General features: G+C 32.2%; 1 protein-coding gene across 6 annotated transcripts; it reads left to right on the top strand.

Annotated features, from left to right (window-relative positions):
- The first annotated feature begins 416 nt into the window (after nucleotides 1-416).
- LOC131948663 (zinc finger protein 431-like) lies at nucleotides 417-19,414 on the top strand. 6 transcript variants are annotated; one of them, XM_059310291.1, is made up of 3 exons: nucleotides 417-454; nucleotides 9,653-9,773; nucleotides 16,341-19,414. In XM_059310291.1, exon 3 carries the CDS (start codon nucleotides 16,372-16,374, stop codon nucleotides 18,091-18,093), a length of 1,722 nt encoding a protein of 573 aa, XP_059166274.1. In that variant the 5' UTR covers nucleotides 417-454; nucleotides 9,653-9,773; nucleotides 16,341-16,371; the 3' UTR covers nucleotides 18,094-19,414. The 6 variants fall into 6 exon arrangements, with proteins under 6 accessions (XP_059166274.1, XP_059166273.1, XP_059166275.1 ...); XM_059310290.1 differs by lacking the exons at nucleotides 417-454; nucleotides 9,653-9,773 and adding an exon at nucleotides 12,825-13,138; XM_059310292.1 differs by lacking the exons at nucleotides 417-454; nucleotides 9,653-9,773 and adding an exon at nucleotides 13,115-13,171.
- Nucleotides 19,415-24,701: the final 5,287 nt, after the last annotated feature.

Below are 24,701 nucleotides of genomic sequence, written 5' to 3'. Positions count from 1 at the left end.
AGAGAGACCTTCTTAGAATTACTTTTAAAAATGTTTACCACGAGCAAAATGGGGGGTTTTCATGTTATAAGGTGGCTAGGCTAAATATGCCAGAAAAGCATTTTAAAATTTGCTTTGGAGAATGAAGGCTAAATTTTAAAGTCGATCTCATTAAAATTAATAGAACTTTTCAAATATCAGCCTGGAGGTTACAAAAATGAATTTGAGGTTGTAGAACTATTAGGGTTATCATTCTGTGAAAAAATAAATCATATTTTGCTAACAACTTTTTTTTTTTATAAAACATGGCTTTTGAATGACAACCAATTTTTTTTTAAACCACGTGACCGCTATTTGATGATCACTAGTGAGGAACTCTGGGTGCAAGGCCACTTAAAAAGTGTAACCGATTTCTGATTTTCTTTAGATTGAAACGTAAGAAGAGTTGTCATGGAGAGGTGTGTTGTGAATGGCAGTGAGTGACAATAAATAATAAATTAAGTAATTTAGTTTAATACTAACTAAAAACTTCGGATGATTATAGATACCAGTGTCTGATAATGGAATCTTCGGTAATGGTAATCTATCGCTTTAGCGTAATCAATTCGGCCGTCACTAGTAATGTAGGGATAAGGTAACTATCAAATATGGCTTAGATGTGAATATATTTTTGCATATTTTACTAAAATACTAAAGATAATTGAATATTAAACCACATTTAAGGTTTAAATCAATAAAAATGTCATGAAATTAAGGTTTAACATCGATGTTCCAGATACTAAATTTGCTATTAAAAACAGCGGCCATCTTAAGAAAATATTATTTTGAGTCATTTCCCTTTAATTTCTATTTGTATGAAAATGTATTGATGTTTGCTATTAAATACGTTAGTCTTGTGTTTAAATACAAAGCATGCGTTTTTTTTTTTTTAATTCTGCCCTTTAAACAATTTAATTGACTGACAATAAACATTAGTTCTAGAATTATTATTATTATGAGATGCAATTTTTACACATTAAGATACTCCCTATTTTTATAGAGCTACCACTACATATCTAAGTCTAATGTTTATTTTGACCTTTCTTCACCTTAACCCCCCCCCCCCCCCCTCATTTTCGCCGTTACGAAATAGTCGTAATGTCAAAAATTACCTTTTTGCCCTGCCTGTTAAAAAGTCAAGCCATAATTCTAATGAAAACGATATATTCAGCATTTTTGTATTTGGCGAAATACATAACGTTTCACGTTTCTTACCCCTCCCATTTCCCGCGTAAAACGTTGTCTCAAAACCAGTTACTCCACCCCTTAAGTGTGCGATGTCATTTATGGTAGATGTCAAGTCCTATATACATTTTAAATAACCTTTGTTGTCAAAATGTTGATACCAAATACCCAAAATGAGTTATATGGTGTTATCCATAAACGATGTCACATATGCTATGCTAATGTGCCGTCAACTTACGCAGGGTGGTCCGGGGGGGGGGGGGGGGACGCGTGACGTCTATTTTGGAATCTTCTTTAAAGCTGTGCTCAATGAAATTGAGGAACATAAAGCGTTCGTTTTCATGCATACATTTGTTCATAACGAATGATCATAACTATTGCATGCCTGTTGTCCTAAGCGGTGTTTAACAACTTGAGCACATCATCCCCGCCAAAAAGGGCCTGCCATTAAATGCCTACCGACGAAAATAAGCCGCACTATATTGACTCCAAATGAAATAACTTCTGACAATAAGGCTCAAACCAAGTAGCTCTTGTCAACAATATTCGACAAGAGTCCAAGACACCATTAAGTGCCGCACCAGGTGACACTCGACCTCGCTACGCCACTGAGCTAATGTAAAGCCACAGCTCAGTATTGGCTTAAATTTAACATAAAATAGTGTTAGCAGTGGACAGCCTCTAAGACTGTGCATTAGGAGTACGGCCGTCGGCAAAACGCCAGAGTCCGACGATATCTGAACATCAATTTTGTCTTTTATGAAGTGCGGAGCACCTTTAGCTTAAGACCTGAGCTTGGCCCCTGTTGACACCACCACTAGCGCCGCTTATGTCCACATATTAATCACACGTTTTGCGTGGAGCTTAATGGACAGACGTTTATAGGTGGGACCGGGAGCCTAAATGCATTTACCGAAGCCGCTGTGTCACGGGCATTTTAGAGCCGAACATCTCAGGGCAGCATGTTGCAGAAATTAAAAGCACGTGAATTTGTATAGTAGAGGGAGAACATCATGCCACTGTAATAAATTAAACACCAATATAATTCACCGAACTAAAGTCATTTAGATCTATTCGTCAGGCTAAATGTCGCTAGTCTCATCGTCATAGTCATTTAGTGCCTGTTTTGATTTTTTTTTAATTACGCGGTATCTCTTTCTTAAACATTAGCCTAATGACAAATGACGTCACACGCGCCGCGAACTTTGTGACGTTGTGCTTATTGGGGGATGAAACGGCGTGGTTTAGAAAAATGACGTATTTCTTTTTTTTTAAAGTGATAGATTCTAATTTTCCTACGAACTATAGGTTCATCTAGTTTTTTTTTCTAGAGGGAGATATCACTATATTGTGATGGGGGGGGGGGGGATTTATATATAATCTCAATATATTCTGATCTACTACTATTCATACGGCAACCATTATACTCGTGAGGAGGACGGGAATCACTCTTATGTTCCGCAGACACTAATTAACAATGTCAACAACTTCGTTTATGAAATAACATGAACTTTATTAACACACACTTATAGATCATTTGTACAATATCAAAAAATATGTCCGTCTTCTACTATATCTAACCCCCAACTAACTTCACTGCTGCGTCTTACGTCATCGGTACATTGTCGCACCATGCTCACGTCACACTCACGCCACACAAATTTTATTGAACACGCGCACAATACTCTCGCACCAAATCGTCTACTGTCAAGTTCGTACCGTCCTATGGTAACCCTTACTCGTCTAGTCTAATTCTATATATCTACGCTATGACATATATAGTGGGTGGTTTTTTGTTGTTGTAATAATGTGTGGTGGGGAGGGGTAAACATTGACTACTGAAGAAATAAAAAAAACTGATGATAGCAGAAGGAAAAAAAAAACCCAAAAAAAAAACAAACCATGTGGTATTCAAATGTAACTAATTAAAATTTGAACCTATTTTAAAAAACACAATAATCTTAATTCAGAAAAGGTGTAGGCCTAAGACTAATGTCTACAGACAAAAAAAACAACTAGGCTTAATTAAATGGATCGCCCATAAATGACGTCATACTTTTCCCGACGATTTCCCTCTCACCCAATAGTTACTAAAAGCAAGATGATGATTTAATATCATATCGCAGTTCTACTATACCCTAACCCTTAATCACAATTTCTAACGAACACGAATATATTCTTCATCATTTTTGAAAAAATATTTTACACCGTCCCATATTTTGAGTCCAACGTCATTTATGAAGAATATGGACGACCTAATAATTGACAAGTTAATCAGTACAAAAGGGTTTAATAAATGTTGGACCTCCCAAAAGTCTTTGAGATCTTGGATGTACATACATACATAGCCTTAATTTCAATTGAAATTAAAGATAAGAAGACGGCCCTCTGTCCCACTTTTATTAAACAAGACAGCTATGTATATTCAACAACAAAATCAACACAATATACATACGAATAGACATGTGTATCAAGGGAAACTACTCTAAATTTTATTTGGAAAGATGGCCGCTGTTTTTATCTGCTAATATTTATCTCAAACACCTTGTTTAAAGTTAGTTTCATGATATTTTAAATTGTTTTGGTCAGTGATTGTTATATTAAATCAATTATCTGTTATGTTTTGTAACATTTGACTTAAATTATACTTATTTAAACAAATATATTCATCAGTTACCTCTCCCGCACATTTCTACTGCAGCCGAATTGATTACGCTAAAACGATAGATTACCGGAATCTTCTTTAAAAAAGTGGTGTTGGGTTGTTAGTAGTATTGTAATCCTACCTAATTTTATGGTTAGGAATTATTAGGCCTTGGCCTTATTAGGTCTTAGTTAGGGTCGGTAGAGGTAGATCTAGATCTAGTACAAGATATAGTAGTAGATTTCTAGCATTGGATTAGAATTATTGAGTTTTATACCTTATAAACCTGTTAGTTACATTACATAGTGTTAAAGGTAAACATGACATAGATACTTCATTTGTATTTCTAGCTTAATTATAATTAGAAGCTGAGAAATCATTTTTTTTTTGTTTTTTTAATGAGGCGAACAACACAAATATTGTAAAAGGGAGATAACACATAAAGCAAAAAAACAAAAACAGCAAAATGATCTTAAAAAAATTGTATTTGGAAATATTAGGCCTATATCACAATTTATCACAAATAAGTTACAATAATATCAGCCCTGAAATAACACAGAAAATTTAATTACAGCTATAATAATTTGGTATTATTTTGCGCATAGGCCTAGGCCTAATTAAAAAATTTAATATTAATACTAGGCCTAAATAATTTTCTTTCAAAATTTAAATTGTTAGGCCCGAGAGAGCACTATCTTTAAAAACTTAAAACTACATTTTGGCTATAATATTACAATACAAATATACAATTAAGTACCCTGAAATGCAAAGAATAATAGTTAACTAGGCTATACCTAATTAATGAATAGGCCTAGATCTAGCTTTTTATTTAAAGACATTTTTGATTTAAAATGAGGGGAAAAATTGTATCTTACTCACCTCATGTGTAGGTTCTAATTTACATACAATACAGTCAATACTATCCAGCACATTATATTGAGCTGATTAAAACAATTCAATAGCTGGGTGTTTCAACAAATAATAATAAAATGAATAACTCACCACTAACTATTAATCAAAACTGAGGTCACTGTTTGCAAGATCCACAATTAGAGATTGTACAGGAATCCCAGTCTTCTGATTCAAAAACCTTCTCAAGTAATTGCAGTCCTTACCAGCCCAGAGCTGTCCCTCTTGGACTTTCTGCTCTGCTTCTGACTTCCTTTCCAGCCACTGAAGGGTTGAGTTCAGCTTTGCCTTCACCCTGAAATCCAGAAAACCCAGTGGTGTTTAGAGCTCAGCGCATCAGTCCATATATCCCAGCATCCTCTCAGCATGGATCTTGTGGGCAGGAGCTGAGTCCATTTTAACATTTCCTCAGAAGGGTCAGAATAGCTACCAGTCAAGTAAGGGGATATCTGCCGTTCCTTAACATCCTGCGTAGACTGTAAGAGCACAGACAGGACATATCGCAGGAGCCTATTGTCCACCAACAGATACTGGTGAACCATATCAGCCATTATCTTCCGTCCAAAAACATCCTCATCGGTCCGCTAGCAGCTGCTGGGGTTGAGCTTCATCTACTTGATCATTTCTGGGGCTGTCTGGAACAGCACGCTCTGCAAAATTCACTAGATATGTGAAGAAATTTGTAACTTAATTCTGTAAAAGAAAAAATTAATTTCAGTAAATTGCTGACTTCTTTTTGAACATTTTATAATTCTATTACAAGGGAAAAAGATTCTTCTGTATAGTTATTCACTTTTCTGCTTCAAGTACTGGAGTTTTGAACTGAGTATATATTTTACTATATATTATCTATTACAGAAACAAGATGGCAGCTGAAAAAACTGCCTTACTGAGTTAGGGAAAAAATTAATTTAAGTAAATTGCTGATGAGTTTTTTAACTTTTTATGGTTTAGTTACAAGAGTAAATGGTTCTTCTGTAAAGTTATTCTTATTTCTGCTAAAAGAATAATGTTATAATTATAAATGTAATAGGTTCAAGCTTACCTAATTTTTCACTTGAAGTTTTCTTGGTAAAAAAACATCGGAAAAATGAAAATTTTACTTCATTACAGAGCTGATCCTCTCCTGTTCAAAAAACGTGGTAGAAATGACAGGAAACAGCAGAGTACTTTTTTATTTCCAAAAAACCAGAGAGTACCCCAAATATTTTTTTTAAAAACACAAAATTTTTCATGGTGAGATTTTGGGGGTAGGTTGTCTGCCCCTGTCAGAAAAAGCTACATACTACGGCGGCTTAGGCCTTAGGGCCATTAGGCCCTAATGCCCTAAGGCTAATGGCAAATGGACACCAGCAAGTTGACAAGATTCCTTCCGTAATGTTATTGACATGGAATAAAAATGTGCTTTCTTAGTTTTAGGATCGTAAAAATAATAAAAGATAAAATTTTATTAAAAACTTAAGCCTAAAACTAATGGACACCGGCGAGAAAAGTCTCAAAGGTATTTGAGAGGTGCATAAATTAATTTAAAAATCAGGCACGGCGTAGTTACAATTAATATGGTTATAAAATCCTGTCTGTATGGTTTTTTTCGGACTTTACTAAAGATTGGGTGTAGGCCTATTTGATGTTTTTAAAATTAAAAAGGAACTCCCTGATCGATTTCTGACAGCCCCACTTTATAGTTATTTTGTTTACAAAACTTTGCAGATCAAGTTTTTAAATAACTATGCAAATTTAAACACCATGACCTATTTTTTCTATTTTTAGCTTACAATGTGTACAATAAAATTTATGGCGGCCATTGTTTATGTCACCATTACACGTGAAAACCAAATTGTTTTTGCTTTTTTTTTATTTTTATTTAGTTACCGAAAATATTAAAAACATCAAATACATCCAATCTTTAGTAAAGTCAGAAAAAACCCAGACAGGCAGGATTTTATAACCATATTAATTGTAACTACGGCGTGCAAGATTTTAAAATTAATTTATGGACCTCTCAAATGCCTTTGAGACTTTTCTCGCTGGTGTCCATTACTAACTAAATTAGGGTAGGTTGTAGTTGTAGGTGTAGCATTCAAAATTAATTTTTGAGTATTTAATCTTAAAATCATATGAGTTAGTTAGAGGAAGGATTAAGAATTCCATTGGTACCAAATTTATATTTCTAGCTTCAACAAGAGAGGAGAAATAATTTTTTTTCTGTTTAAAATGTATGGTCTTATATAATCTCTGTAAAAAATGAAACTAGTGGGAAACAAAAATGAAAATTTTATAAAATATGTTTGCAAAATTTTTTTGAATTCTAATGATATATTATGAATCAGGGGTGTTTCCTTTATGTAAATTTGCATTAATAATTGTGCAGGCTTGTTTCTGTTTGATGTTATGCTTTATTTTTAAAAATGTACATTTTTCTTATGACTAATTATATAGGAAAAAACAACATAGCTGATAAAGGTCCAAATCTTAAAAAAATCATAAAAAATGTATTTGTAAAATTCTATCACAATTTCTTTATTAAATAAGAATCACACGTGGTTTATTTAACTGATTTTGCATAGTTTTGTGTGCAGGCAAGTGTTTATATATTAAAATAAAGTTGATTTAGAGCATATATTGTTTTCAGATCAATTTATTTATAGGCAAAAATGAAAGAAAATGAAAAGTAATTGCATTAGGCTATAGCTGAACCTCAGTAGATTTTGAAAATGTAGTTGCTTTGTGTATTGGAAATTAATATGATATTAATTTAAAATTAATAAGAGACAGTGGTAAAAACAAAATTTGAAAAATCAGTCAAAAGCTCTGGGCAGGTTTTTGTCTGAAAATTATCTCCCTTTGTTCTAATGCTACATACTAAATTATTTTAGGGTTATGCGTATCATGTATGGCAGGACCAGGGTTGAGGTTAGGGTTAGGGACAGGGTTAGCATTTACATTAGTCAGCCATGTGTTTATTTAGTTAACTAGTCTACCAGTAACCTAACACCCCTTTTTTAAAGAAGATTCCATTATCGGACATCGGTGTAAACATTCTCCCGGGTAAATATTAGTAAATAATACCTAATTAAAATTTTAAATAGGCCCTAGATCTAAAGATTAGAGGGGTCGGCGTGGTCGAGTCGGTAAAAGCTCATTGTTGCTAAACTGAAAAGTCTCGAGTTTGAACCCTCTGGCAGATGAGGCTCGTTAGCTGGGGACAGCCACTCTTCTAGGAGAGACAACTCCAAAATTAAACAACTACTGCCTTGTAGTTTGTTCTTGGTTGGACAAAGGCTATGGAAGCAAATCCAAAAAGAAAAGCAGGCTGAATTTGGAGTCAATGGTGCATAACTAGTTTACACGTAACGCTTAATTGTGTTGGAGGCGTGGTCGAGTCGGCAAAATGCTCATGGTTGATAAAATCAAACAAAGTCTCGAGTTCAAACCCACTGGCAGATAAATCTCGATCCCCTTCAACACTAATAATTAAGAACGAAGAAGAAGAAGAAATAACTAAATATTAAATATTGCTCTCCAGCCTAAACTAATTCCATTTAAATTTTAAACTTTTTTTTAGTAGTAATGGTAGGCTATAGATAGCCTAACCAATGAGTAATATAAAAATCAAATAGAAATAGGCCTAATAGTTAAAATATAGTGCTATAGTATAGAGGCAATGGAAATTAAAAAACAAAAAACTAAGTCAAAGATAAAATAGGAACATTTAACACTTTAACAATAATTTGATCTAAAGCAACAGAGATACATTTTTTTAAAAGTCAAAAAGAAAACAGAAACAGTAACACTTTAAACAATGTGATTTAATTTTGGATGCATCTATTCGGACCCGGGTCCCAATAGCCAATATACAAAAGTTCTACGACGACGACAAATCTCGACAAGCTCATAGAAATGGTCTTGCTATGACGTATGCTATACGCCTACACTGTTCACGTCTAAACCAATGTGAACTCACAGTGACCCTGGCTAGAACATGTCGGTATTTTTCTTGCGCTGACCAGAAAACGCGAGCGGGCGAACAATAGAGCGATGTTTTTATAATTGGCGTGTTTAAAACCCTAAATCTAGAAAAAAAATCTATTTAAATTTTTAAAAAAAAACAATTTAAAAAAGACACCTATGCAAACAATTCAATGGAACGTTAAACTTAGATAAATACACTTTACTTCACGCAAAAACAAGAGCTTTGATAGGTTCCGATCCCGTAACTGATCAAGAAACGTGAGGTACTGCGTTCTCCACTCGACCGCGACATCTAACGATAATTTCACAAAATTCAATGATTGTGTATACAGAGCTAAATATAGGGTATTTAGAAATAGCAATGCAAGAACTAACGCTAGTTAATCCGCATAACTAATTACAATAAAAAACAACAAAATACGAGCAAATCCACAAGAAAAATCAAATAGACTAAACATAAAAGGTATAATTTTAATACAGGTTGTACAAGTGCTTAACGAACTTAATGCCGGGTCCCAATAGTGGCCGAGGCTATTAGGACCCGGGTCCGAATAGCCACTTCCTTTAATTTTACTTACAAATAACAAACTAAGCAACAGCAATGTTTTTTATATTGTAGGTTCAGATTAGCAAATAAGGCAGCTGTCTATCATTCCGTTGCCACACATCTCATCTAGTTTCTGTTACACCATTTATTGATTAGCAATCCTTGGCTACTTATTAAAAGTAGCCTACAACTAATGCTACTAATATTTAGATACTTCAACATAATCCTAATCATATCATATTACAGTATGAGTATAATACCCAGGTATTATTGATGCAAAATTTCAGTCCCACCCCCTTAGTTAGACTTCATTATATGTGATTTTCTTTTTCTTCTAGCATGTATTAACTTGTAAGTTTCTATTTCCATATCCTTAGGCATCTATGGGCTAAGTTTTATCTTTATATCATCAATAACAACATAGATATGCAGTATGAAAAGTGACTTTTGGCAATCATTGTAGAACTGCACCACACGCCTTAATTGGGCTTAATTAAGGTAATTATAAATTCTTTTCCTTTTAATTGATCTTTATTTCACTTGCATATTCCTATTGTCTACACTCTCTAGCATCAATGTTCACATTTTTAACATTATTTGTTTAATAACTTCGTTGTACAAACCCAAAGAAGGGCACTAAATATTTTGCAACTTTACATGAACATATAAGCTGTTTTACCTAAAGCTTTAAAAATTCATATAAAAAAAACTACTGGGCCTAGAATGATAGTTTTTGTTGTTTATTAAATGGCAGAACCTCTTCTTGATTATATTAGGTTGTTGCTCGTAGTTTTTGAACTACATTAATTTCAGATAAAATTATACCACACAAAAAAAGGATTTTTTTCCCAACACATCAATACCATTTTTGTGTCTCTAGCTTCATTAGGAGCTAATTTATGTGCTTTTAAAAAATTGTGGGCGTGGCTAAAACAGCTTAGACCTTCGTAGTCCAAGTCAATATTACGGAAGTAAAAAAGTTGGCACATATGGTTTTTTCATTGCATCATCACGGATTAGCACTTTTCAAAAAATTATAATTTTATTGCATCATCCTGTATTTGCATTTTTCTAAAAATTAAAAAATTATAATAAGGCTTATTGCTTCGGTTATACTGGATTGAAGTGATTTATTAAATGAGTAATTAAATGTCATCCTCATAACAGATTGACATTGTGTTAAAAAAATGCAACTTTTAAAATAAACTAGATCTAGTTTAATTTTTTAAACTGATTTATTAATACTTAGACTGAATACTAAATAATGTTACTACTATTGTACTATTTTACAACCAGTTTTTCTTTAGGAACGTGTAATTACATATTACTTATTATAGTAACTTGTTACTTGGGTAGATGAAGTAGAGCAGACCTACACATACAACACAATAATGGTTGACCAAACATTGTAATACATGTAGATGTAGTGCACTGTACCTGGGGTGGTGGAAATTATGCGACAACACTGTTTAAGCATTTTTATGCCATGTTTATTTGGATTTTTTTTTTAAGTTGGATAAATAGTAAGCCAATTCCATATAGTCTAGCTATTTCCAAATACTAATAGTAATTAATACCCATAAAGAAATAGTAAACGTATGCTTGTGAAAAGCATTTGTAACATAACTCCATGCTAATATTAATAGTAGTGTTTTAATCATAGCTTTGATGCACAGGAATAGAAAGAAATGTTATAAATAAAACAAAGTTTATTCAATAATGAAAAAATGTCAAACCATAACAAGTAACAACACCAGGTTAAAACATCCTGGATACATTTTAATAAACCTAAGTTTTAGAATTGCAAAGCCTACATGACTAAAAATAGACATCATCAACATCATCAATAGGACATAACAGAAGATGAGAAAATTTGGCACTATTCCATTAGCTGAATTATTATAACTGAATTTCCTGTAATTGATGCGACATCAAGATATTAAATTTCATTGTACAGTCTTACTGTCTGCTCACTATGGATATCAGCATTATCAGATGCATGTTGTTCCTTAAGCAGAGCTGCAAAGAGAAGAATAAAATACTTGTAAAAAGGATAAATTCATGTACTGAAAGGCTAGTTTGGCACAAACACTAATAACACATCAATTACGAATAGTTACAAAATTAATACACATATACCCTAAGATAAAATTGAATCTGAAAGGAGTAAATACCTCAGATAACCAAGTCTTCACTACACTTTGCCATCCAACATCTCTTATGTTAAACTGACTAGTCGTTAGCTGTGCAGCTTCCACACCTTTGAAAAAGATATTTAAGCAATGATTAAAGGTAAAACAGCAATAACTTTATCAGATCTTGTAGCCAAACTGAATGACTGCAGTATTTAAAAATATAAATTATTTTTTTTAAAATTTTGGATTTTTATTAAATTGTGTTTAACGTAAAGAGTTTACTTGAATGAGCAATTTATTTGTCATTAACAAAATTAATTTAAATGCATAATCCTGAATCCTGTATGGGTTTAAAAAACAAAACAAAAGGGCACCTAAAAATACACTGACTAAAGTAAAAGACACAAGTAGTTTAGTGTAAACATTTAGTCTTTGTTAGAGATGTCAGTCGAAGAATAGAAAATGTACCATAAATCAATGGGACACACATATTTTTAACAAGGTTTTAGTATTATTACCAACTGAAGTTCTACTATTAATAAAATATGAATAAATCTTGGCTTGGGAATCCACCTAAAGCTTTGTCAATTAATAAAAAGTGTTTGAGTAAAATAATATTAATAAGGGTTCAATCAAACTAAACAGATTAAATACTTAGTTATACTTAGGATACCATATAAATAGACCTATTCCTTTTGCTGGTCTGTATGTCAGATATAACTTGATAAATGAATTATACCAGTTAGCCATAGTGAACTAAGACTTAACCCTGATTCCTCATGATTGCTGTAGCCTTTATGGAAAAGAAAAACAGTGTCATATATTTAATTTCTACAAGGCATGGAAAAATAAAGGAAAATAGGCCTAATAGATTTTATAGTAAATTGAAAATCTGCTACCAGAATTACAAAACTAAATTCAAACTGCTATTGATTAGGCCTATTATGATATTTAATATTATTTAGGCCTAACTGCAAGTGTATGATTAAATCTAAGTTAACTATGTGTCTGCCAAGTGTATGATTAAATCTAAGTTAACTATGTGTCTGCCAACATGATAAAAAAAAGCAATATTTTTATGATACGTCACTAGATGTTAGGCATTCTTAGGCCTAGTCGTGTTCGCCAGTTCTCGCAAAATTGTTCAACACACTGAAAATAACACGGAAAATGTAAAATACGAACTTAATACTATTCGAAAACATGTTTTAAAGGATTTTTAAAAATTAAGAAACGCTAAGATCATAGAAAAAATCCTCTGAAAATTAATATACTGAATAAATATTATGTAATATTATTAAATTATTAAGAAGTTACTCAAATTTGGCGCAAAAATGGGCTAATGCTTACTCCAGAGTATTTCTTTTAATCCGGAGGTTAATGAGTCTTTTTTTTTTAAAATTATTTTCATGCACGGTGTCACTGAAGTTTTTAATATTTCATATTTCACTTACAAGAGATAATTATCAACAAAAATAAATAAATAAATAAGTACTCACCATGCATTTAAGCACCATGTTCCTACTTAAAATAGAGAATAATTTTCTTTAAGAAATAACGCATAGGGTCTGCAGACCTGTCGGCGACTTTACTAACTACACACCATGTCATAATATGGACAGATGAGCACGCAATACACCTGGATTTGACATGCCCACTAATAAACATGTACAGCGGAAACAAGCCAGTCAGGGCAAAGGTCAACGCCATGATTACCATGGAAAAAAGGCATGCGCGAAAAAGATAACACGCTAATTATATGTAAATTTTATCATTCTGTGTTAAATAGAAACATTTTTACAAAAATGCCTAGCCTATATATATTCTAGGTATGAGTCTATTGTTTTAGGTACGTAAAATCGGCAGAGGCTAGTAATGTGCGAGAAAGGTGGCTCATTAATATGGCTTTAATACAAGTAGGGGGGCCTATATTATTATATTTTTGCGTCATATATAATACATAATAATAAACCAATAGCAATGTCTAAATTTATCAAAGGCCAAAAATTGACTTTAAAAAGCCTTGTCCTTGTTTTAGAGCAAGATTTTCTATATAAACAGCGGCCATCTGTAAATAAGAGTGCTTTCCCCTGAATCTCTCGCTAAAATGTTACCAAAAAACTAAATTAAACAAGATGGCTTCTAAAGTAAACGAGCTTGGTTACATCTTTATTTATTACTGAAAAGTTTTAATACATTTGTTTAAAAACAGGTACATGAATGGAGGGTTGAAACATTTCTTTAAAACTTTTACAACATAAATCTTTCTAAAAATGTGAAATAATTACAGAAATTTGTTGATTATATTAGGTACTAGGATAGAATTTTAAAAATTATATGGTTTGATTGCAATACAATGACTGCAAGTAAAAGGAGCAAAAAATTAGAATCACAGAACAGTTTTCCTTTTTGATGTAGCTTTAATGGTTAAAAAGCTATGCTTTTTTTATCTATTATAAAAGGTGCATTTTTTAACAGGATTTTTTATATTTCTGTGATAAAGAATTTTTTAGTGTGCACTAAAATGATCATAGCCTGTAAACTACATGGTAGAATCTGTTTAAACTTTTCAGTATCTTTTTTAATCATATATGGAAGCATAATAAACAAAAAAATAAGACATTTATGTTTAGAATTTTTGAACAACAAAAGTTGAACATGGGACCCCCTATTTTTGAACACGTAGTGCTTTCATACAACCACAGTTTAAATTTTAACTCTTTGAAATATTAAGCTCAAAATAACTCAGAAAGAGTAACGATGGGTGTGTCAATGAATAATATAAAAATATTGATCATAGCTTAAAAGGTTTCTGTATATCATGATGCAAAGCTGATAAATCATGCGATTCTACAAAACCGAAGTCTGGTTTATGTGAAATACTAAAATTATGACAAATTTAAACTACTGAGCATTTAAGTCCCAAAATTTGCTTAACTTTAGATAACTCTATAGGCCTACTACAAAAGAAAGAATCAAAATATTGGTTGTGACTCCATCTGTTTGCCAGAAATATATGGTTGAAGAAGGTACCCCCCTTTTAAAAAACCAAAACTTTCGCACAACCTGAGTGTGAGTTCTATCTATCTATTAAACATATCAAGCACAGAGCTTGCTCGAATGAAGTTTTAAAAGTGTGTCTATTACTAAATAATTATCATAAAGGTATGTTTTTCTTTTCATTGAGCTGAAGAATTGATACAACTCAATTTGTAATTATATAAATGATTATCATTATCATTGTTCCAAAAGTGAAAATATATATGTTGATGTTACTTTGATGGCAAATCATTTAAGACCCTTAGTCTGATTCAGTGATTGTAATTAAATGAAGGGATGACTTAGTCCGATGATAGAATTCCCAAATGTTAACCATAAGCCTCAAGTTCGGATCCAGGACTAAGGTTGATAGGACATGCCCGAGTCCACCCAGCTGTAATGAGTACCTAATATTCTTTATGGAAATTGAAGACAGCTGGGCATAGTCATAACCACACTACTTTTAAATGAAGATCTAGTTAAATTTTGTTTATAATAATGTTTCTTATTTATACCAAAATATTTAGCATTTCTAAAGAACATTTGTCATTTTGAAAGAAATATTTTTTTCTTCACTGCTGGCTCAAATGCTTTCCATTGCTGGGCTTCATTTAATTTTAATCTCAATAAATATGCTTGTAATTTTATTAGAGTAAAAAAAAAATAATGATGAATTATTTATATATAGGAGTACACCAAAGAGCTTTATTATAATTTATATAGTTCTACATTTGGTTTCTGCTCTGCTTTAGAAGTGCATATTCTGTCTGGAATATAAAACATACTTAATTTGCATAACAATAAATAAAATATAACTAGCAAATAAAAACACATATATAATTATAAAGCAAAATAAAAATGTAGGCAAGTATAAACGATGTTTTCTAAATTTGTAACAAGAAGCTGCATATTGGTTATCCTCATGCATCAAAAAATACTCAGACAGGGCAATATTAAAGGTTCTGACAAATCGATCCCGTTAAAAAAAAATATCCTTGTGACATACGGCTCCCTTGAAAATATCCCACCACAAAATGTTACTGTCCATAGGACAGACCTCCCGACATTGAAATCCACGATAAAACCGACATTGAAATCCCCGACTAAACCGACACTGAAATCCCAGACAAAACTGACATTAAAATCCCTGACAAAACCAACACTGAAATCCCTGACAAAACCGCTCATCAATAAGAACAATGTACGTGGCTAAGCGCTCGCGTCATAAACGCTCACAATAAAACAGCTTTGTCGCCCAGGCTACAGTAATAACACAAAAAATGCACGGCGATACAAAGTTTACATTCAAACACTTGTGGTGAGAAACTTAAAATGTAGTAAGGTTTTTGTACCTATCAGCGGGGAAAAAAAAATGTGTCCATAAATGACGTCACCAAGTTGTATCACCCACCAATGTTTACTAAGTTACATTTACTCATTTTAGTTTGTTGGTATGCTTTTCTTAAAAAAGTAGATTTTTACTGTGACAAATTATATAGAGAAAAACAATATGGCTTATAAAAAAAAGGAGTCGCCCTTTGATTAGTAAAGGCAAAAGACAAAGAAAACATGATTATATGATTCCCTACTGAGATTCAAACTCTGGGGATATGGGTTAACAGATGTGCACTGTGCCACCCAACCATGGTGTGCTAAGGCATGAACACTGTTTTTAACTATTAATCTATTCATAAACTTCTAATTGATAATAGACACTTCAGTTATTAAAACAAATGTTACCATAGCTCAATAAGGCCTGTTTGATCTTTTTTATGACTTAAAAAATTCTATGGTGTTATGAAATATTTATACATTTTTTAAAAATGCAATCAATATATTTTCAAAAACAAATTTTAATTAGGTTTTCTAATCAAGATTATTTTTATTTCAGTTTTTGTGCAATAATTCATCAATCTAAAGCTATGGAAAACACAAACAACACTAATGGTATAGTTTGGGAGAGTTTAGTTATGGCGAAACAGGAATTGTGTGACGAAATCATTACATTTATGGACATGAAATCAGATGAAACATCAGCTATTTCAAGTTCAGAAGAAGTACAAACAAATATATCAACACTCTTTTCAAATTCTGAAGATGTAAAGCAAAATGTATCAACACAATTTTCAACTGTTAAAGACAAATACTCTGAGGAAACAATGCAACTTTTAGCTTTAGAAGATAAAAATATTTATAAAACAAAGCCTTTGTTTAATTTAGAAGAGATGAAACAAGATAACCCAACATCATTTTTATCTTCTGAAGACATGAAACCAAATCTATCAACAGTATTTTCAATTTTTGAAGATATAAAACCTGAGATATTAACAATTTCATCTTTGGAGAGTGAACAACAAAATGTTTTCAAAGCACAGCAACAACTTTCTTCCCCATCGGATTCAACTGATTTTAAAGAAAATTTAGCAGTTTTAAAATCAGATCTTCAAAATGAATTAAAAGAACTCAAGTCATTGCATACAAAATTGATTGATAATCTCCCAACAGAATATCTGGTTAGCAATAAGGGACTGAAGACATACAAGTGTGATATGTGTTGTCAAAGATTTTCCCATTTTGATCATGTTAAACAACACATAAACATTCACACAAGGGTGAATCCATATGGTCATGATTTTCATCAGCAAGAAGTTGTTATGATCAGTCAGGGTGAACAGATTAACAAAATAAACCTAGAACAGGTATACAATAAGTCTAGTTTGTCTAAAAAGCTCACTACAAAGTCTAGTTTATCCACACACACAAATATTCATTCTGGAATTAATAAGCCATATGAATGCTATGTGTGTCATAAAAAATTTAAGCATAAAGGTTATTTATCTAGACATAAAAATATTCATTTACCAGACAGACCATATGAATGTGATGTGTGTCTCAAAACATTTTATCATAAAAGTGACTTATCAAATCATAAAAATATTCATTTACCAGAGAGACCATATGAATGTGATGTGTGTCATAAAAAATTTAATTTTAAACGTTATTTATCAAGACATAAAAATATTCATTTACCAGAGAGATCATACGAATGTGATGTGTGTCATAAAAAATTTAATTTTAAACGTTATTTATCAAAACATAAAAATATTCATTTACCAAAGAGACCATATGAATGTGTGGTGAGTCATAAAAAATTTAATCATAAAGTTGATTTATCAGAGCATAAAAATATTCATTTACCAGAGAGACCATATTATGAATGTGATGTGTGTCAAAAAAAATTTAGTCAAAAATGTAATTTAATTACACATAAAAATATTCATTTACCAGAGAGACCATATGAATGTGATGTGTGTCACAAAAAATTTAATCGTATATTTCATTTATCTAGTCATAAAAATATTCATTTACCAGACAGACCATATTATGAATGTGATGTGTGTCACAAAAAATTTAGTCAAAAATGTAATTTAATTACACATAAAAATATTCATTTACCAGAGAGACCATATGAATGTGATGTGTGTCACAAAAAATTTAATCGTATATTTCATTTATCTAGACATAAAAATATTCATAAACCAGATAGACTATATGAATGTGATGTGTGTCACAAAAAATTTAAGCATAAAGGTTATTTATCTAGACATAAAAATTTTCATTTACCAGACAGACCATATGAATGAGATGTGTGTCACAAAACATTTTATCATAAAAGTGACTTATCAAATCATAAAAATATTCATTTACCAGAGAGACCATATGAATGTGATGTGTGTCACAAATAATTTAATCATAAAGGTAATTTATCAGACCATAAAAATATACATTTACCAGAGAGACCATATGAATGTGATGTGTGTCATAAAAAATTTAATTTTAAACGTTATTTATCAACACATAAAAATATTCATTTACCAGAGAGATCATACGAATGTGATGTGTGTCACAAAAAATTTAATCATAAAAGTGACTTATCAAAACATAATAATATTCATTTACCAGAGAGACCATATGAATGTGATGTGTGTCATAAAAAATTTAGTCAAAAAGGTTCTTTATCTACACATAAAAATATACATTTACCAGAGAGACTATATGAATGTGATGTGTGTCATAAAAATTTTAATTATAAAGGTAATTTATCAATTCATAAAAATGTTCATTTACCAGAGAGACCATATAAATGTGATGTGTGTCACAAAAAATTTAATTATAAATGTAGTTTATCTAAACATAAAAATATTCATTTACTAGAGGCCATAGGAATGTGACATTTGTCATAAAAAGTTTGCTCTTAAGTCTAGTTAATGTACACACACACAACATTTCACTCAGGACTTTAAGCCACCTGAATGTGTTGTTGGTCATTAAATTCTCTTTCACAAGGATCTTTAATTATCTGTAAATAAAATTGTTGCTTTTGTACTTATATCACATTGTGTAGGCTGAAAACACACCATTAATGTTTGTCATACAGGATATAATACTCTTCATTCATAGTATTATTTGTCATACAAAGTATTACTAATGATTAAAATGCTATCTAGACATTTCACACAGGGGAAGAAAAACTACATGGATAAAATGGATGTCATGAATAACCATAGCACATTTATTATCTTGTACAAGGTGTTATGGCTAGCCTTGTTCAGGTTTTTTGGAAAATATGATGGCTAAATTCTTACCCTTTACATTACCAATACAATTAATACTAACCACTAATAAACACCACCATTCTAAATGTACAATTATAATTTGAATCATTGAAGTAATACTCTATATTTTTCTATATTGAATATATTCCATTTTATGCAATTCTAAATTTTGTATAAATAATTATTTAACCCATTAAGTTGAACATAATTATGATAATTATAGTGAGGAACAAAATGTATTAATTAATGTAGCTGTAAATGATTAAATTTTTAAGACATAAGATACAATTTATTATTATGATTATTATTGATGTTTAATTTATCTTTTTTTTTAAAGACATAATAAATATTTTCAGCTATTAATTAATCAGAAAGCGTTTATTCCATTTTGTTAGGGTTATTATGATTGGATAGGCTGTTATGATATATAGATCTAGACCTATATATATATATATATATATATATATATATATATATATATATATATATATATATATATATATATATGTATATATACACATATATATATATATATGTATACACATACATATATATATATATATATATGTATATATATATACACATACATATATATATATATATATATATATATATATATATATATATATATATATATATATATATATATACATACATATATATATATATACATACATATATATATACATACATATATATATATATATATATATATTTATATATATATATATATATATATTTATATATATATATATATATATATATATATATATATATATATATATATATATATATATATATATATATATATACACATACATACATACATATATATATATACATACATACATATATATATACATACATATATATATATGTATATATATATACACATACATATATATATGTATATATATATACACATACATATATATATGTATATATATATACACATACATATATATATATGTATATATATATACACACATGTATATATATACACATATATATATATTTATATATATATAAATGAATGTGTGTGGGTTTGTTTGTTGATTTGTCCTTATGGCATTACTACACCTTTCACCTATCGCCATCACACTTTGGGGAGTTGTTGAATAGGTTTCTTTCTGTGTTGAAAGGGGGGGGGAAGAAGATTCAATTTCCCAGTTCGGGGGCCAGGTTCTTTCAGGCATGTTTTTGATTTTTCTGTGCAAAGTTCCTCAGCCATCAACAACAAACGTTTTATCCGTGGACAAAAATATCTTCTCGGGCCGGATGAGAGGACATCGCGGGCCGCATCCGGCCGTATTTTGGAGACCCCTAATTTAGTATATCAGTTGGCGACCCCCCAGAAAGCCCTTCGCGACCCCCAGGTTGGGAACCCGTGGACTAAAGGAATACAGCGAGGTTAATTCTGTGCTTGAGGGAGATACTGAATGCTTAGTCTTGTGCGGATCGCATCGGGGGACACCATTTAAGGGGGTGACACCAAGGCAAAAAATAGAAAAATATATAGAGAAAAACTTGAGGGGGGGGTGCAAATCGAGTTTGAGGGGGGGGGGGTGCAAATCGAAAGTTTGAAAGTTTGTTCAAGGGAAGGTTCGCTACGCCTCTGGTAGGGGTGGGGGGCAGAAGCGTAGCGAGAGGGGGGCGGGGGGGGGACATATATGTCCCCGGGCGCCGACCTTAGGGGGCGCCAAAATGGGTTGGAAAAATAAATTGAAAGGTCGAGGGGGGTGGAAATCGAAAGCTTGATGGGGGGGGGGTGCAAGTCGAAATCTTGAGAGGGGATAGCAAATGGAAAAATGGAAAAGTTTGTCCCTGGGCGCCGGGAAGGGTCGCTACGCCTCTGGGGGGAGTGACACCATTAAGTGCCGCACCGGGTGGCACCCGAACTCGCTACGCCACTGGGTTAGGTACTATCAGAGCTGGTTCAACTCAAAGCATACTACTCACTTTAATCTGCATTCCAACTGGAGACTTTCGGTTTAGCAGTCGCGCTCTGATGACCCATTAAATGGAATGCAATAATATGTTGATTAGTTTGAGTCATCAAATGAGTGGTGAGAACGTGGATCTTGATAGATGATCTAAATGTTGAAACGCCTACTTAAGAGATGCTAAAACCATCCGAAAGTGCAGGTAAAAATATGGCTTCCAAAGAGACTGAAGAACAATTATCATAATAGAGTACGGCACTCGAGTTTGTGGATTCTAATCTTAAAGACAGTCACAGTAGTATTGATTTTCGCCAGTTATGTTTCGTATTTTGTCTAATACTTACGGACAGATAATAAGGGATTTTAGTTAATGCATTAGTTGACGCAGAAGCGTAGCTAGGGAGGGGGGAGGGGGGGAGGCTGCCCCGCGCGCCGACCCTAGGGGGCACCAAAAGGGGTGGACATTTTTTTAAAACTGATTTTATGCTGCAGTTTTAAATTATAAACAGTCTAAGTTAAGAAATGTAATGGCTACAAGCCTTTACATACTTATTTATCTTGATAGTTTAACTGTCAAATATGTAACATTTAGAAACAGTGATCGGCAAAAATCGCTAGATATGTGTGGGGGGGGGGGGGGGGGGGGCTTTTTCGCGACCAAAATCGTAAAAATTTAAATTAGATTGATTAGTGGTTAAACGTTACCACTTATGAAAAAAAAACCCCAATCGTATTAAAACGTATTGTACGATTTTTTAACCGTAAAAAATGTTGTGACTTTTATCAAGATAGTAAAAGGGGGTGGGCGCTTTTTTTGCTAAATATAATTGCAAGGATTTACACTGGATTGTTGAGGAGATAACCCAGATCGCTTAGAAAAGATTCTATTTTACCAAAGTGCATGGCACGATTAAAACCTGTTCTACGAACCTTGTCTAAGATGATGGGGAGGAGTGTGGGGGTGGGGGCGCTTTTTCGCGAACAAAAATCGCAAGTATTTGTACTGGATTGGTTTTAAAACCTAGAAATAAACTAATGATATCAAAGCGTATTGTGTAACAGTAAAATAAAAAAGTATGGTGGGTGGCCGTGGCACGTTTTTTTCGCCAATGTAAATGGGAAGGATTTACACCGGAACGGTGATTAGATAAATCGTATTACACTAAGACTAAGAGTATAAACCATTTGTATTAGTGTGTAATGTACAATTTCACTAGCCAGTTTTGTTAAGATATGACTCGAATAGTTCTTTGTAGGATTCTTACGATTCGCTCGACGTCAACATGAAAGATCAGATACTTTTACTTGATTGCATTACATCTTGCCTGGGTCACTATAGTAAAGAGAATTAAATATCACGGATTCTTGAATCGCTATCCGATTAGTAAAATAGCATGCAGTCGGAGCGGTTGGGTGGAAGACAATACTCTTGCCGAAATTTTAAGAGCTAAAAAATAGTATATTGTACAGAATTGATAATTTTTTGATTGCTTTTTTCATCATCATTCCTTTGTGGCCCCTGGGGAGCAAAGGCAAGTCATAATACTGCAATTTTCATATAGTTAAGGCCACTAGACTTACTAAACGATGTAAAAATGGTACAAAACGACGACTGCTAATGCTTTATTACTTTGTTCAACCTAACTGATAATTTAAAAGTGTAATACACTATTATCGGAATTGTTAAAAAGTCAAGACAAAAAGTAGACAAAATATGCTTGCACCTTGTACAAAGTACACGCTAGTCTAAAGCAGTGGTTTTTTAACCTTTTTGGAGGTACCGAACCCTACCAATTTCATATGCGCCTTCACCGAACCCTTCTTAATAGTTTTATCGTCCAGATAAAATCTTGAAACCTACGAGTCGGGTGTGCGCCATGACCTTCGCCAAAGGCCTGAGACTGACTTACCGAACCTCTTGGGTTCGATAGAACACGTATTGAGAACCACTGATCGAAACTTTTGTGATTTCTTCTTTTTATTCGTTTCGGTTTCATCAGGAGCATACGCGTATGCAACACTTCGTTTACTATTTAAAGTGTTTCAGTCTGACGTGAATAAATCTTTAGGCCCACCAGAACGTGCTCGTGGGATCACACTTAATCAACTGACTGTAAAAACGAGGGGGTGGGATGTGTGTCATAAGCCCTACTCTAACCAGATAAAAAACAACTAAATCTAGATATGTATAGTAGCCTATAGCCTACATGTCGTAAATGTAAAAGCGGTGTAGTTTGGGAACTCTTGTCTTCAAGGGAGATTAGGCCTACTCTAAAAATATATTCAAGATGGGGACCCAAGTTTTGTATCTCAAACGACAAACATCGCAAAAAAGTTCATTTTAGGATTGTTTACGAATTACAACATCAGATAAGAAAGGTCTAATGTAATGTTACTAAAGCTTACACACGTGAACAAGTCAATAGCCGCATAGCCATAGGCCTATACTATTTGGTGTTAAACATGTTGGAGAAAAATATTTTTAAAAATAGAGAGAGAGAATCTAGATTCTAGATCTAGATTCTAGATCTAGAATTCTAGATCTAGATCTAGATCTAGTTGTTAGCCCTATTGGTCAAAACTAGTGACAAAGCAAAGAAATAACCAAATAGCTAAAAATCCAGCACATTTAAAATAACAACACACACGTGAACAAGTCATCTAGAATTCTAGTCTAGATCTATTAACTAGTTGTTAGCCATATTGGTCAAAACTAGCGACAAAGCAAAGAAATAACCAAATAGCTAAAAATCCGGCACATTTAAAATAACAACGGCTGCCAATACTTAGGCTATTAATAATATTATTAATAATAATATATAATATTATGGCCTAAATGCCAAATGGACACCAGTGAGTTGACGAAAAATTGACAAAAATCCTTCCGTAATGTTGTTGACATGGAATACAAATGTGCTTTTTTAGTTTTAGGACCGTAAAAATAATAAAAGATAAAATTTTATAAAAAACTTAAGCCTAAAATTAATTCAGAAATTTAATATTTTTTGAATCAATGCTATACAAGTTGCAGATCCAGAGAACTTGAAAATAATGTGTTGAGTTTAAGGCTACATTTCTATTTATTTTCATCCAGCCTAAGTTATAACCCGATGTTTCACTTTCATAAGACAAACATTGATTGGCTGTTCAGGAACTCCGTGATCGATTTCTGACAGCCCCACTTTATAGTTTTTTTTTTTTTTACAAAACTTTGCAGATCAAGTTTTTAAATAACAATGCAAATTTAAACAACATGACCTAGTTTTTCTTTTTTTAGCTTACAATGTGTACAATAAAATTTATGGTGGCCTATCGAATAGCAGGATTGTTTAGGTCGCCATTACACATGAAAACCAAATTGTTTTTGCTTTTTTTAAATTTTTATTTAATTACCGAAAATATTAAAAGCATCAGATACATCCAATCTTTAGTTAAGTCCAAAAAAAAACCAGACAGGCAGGATTATTTACATTATTTGTCAACACAACACCATATTAAATGAACACACTGATTAAGTCTGATTAAGAGAATTAAATTATTTCTTTAAGTAATTTGTATTACTTTTAGGCGATAAAATTGTATACATTTCATAGCGTACGTCCCCATAAGTAGATCTATAGATCTAAATCAAATTTGAATGAAATAGTTCATTTATTTATATTCTAAAATTGGAAGATGATGCCATTAGTTTTG

The sequence above is a fragment of the Physella acuta genome, unplaced genomic scaffold (genome assembly GCF_028476545.2).
Source record: "Physella acuta isolate Inbredline_101_S28 unplaced genomic scaffold, ASM2847654v3 ptg000657l, whole genome shotgun sequence".
Classification (NCBI taxonomy): Eukaryota; Metazoa; Mollusca; class Gastropoda; family Physidae; genus Physella; species Physella acuta.
Note: the sequence above shows the minus strand (reverse complement) of the source record. Positions and strands in the feature narration are given on the sequence as shown.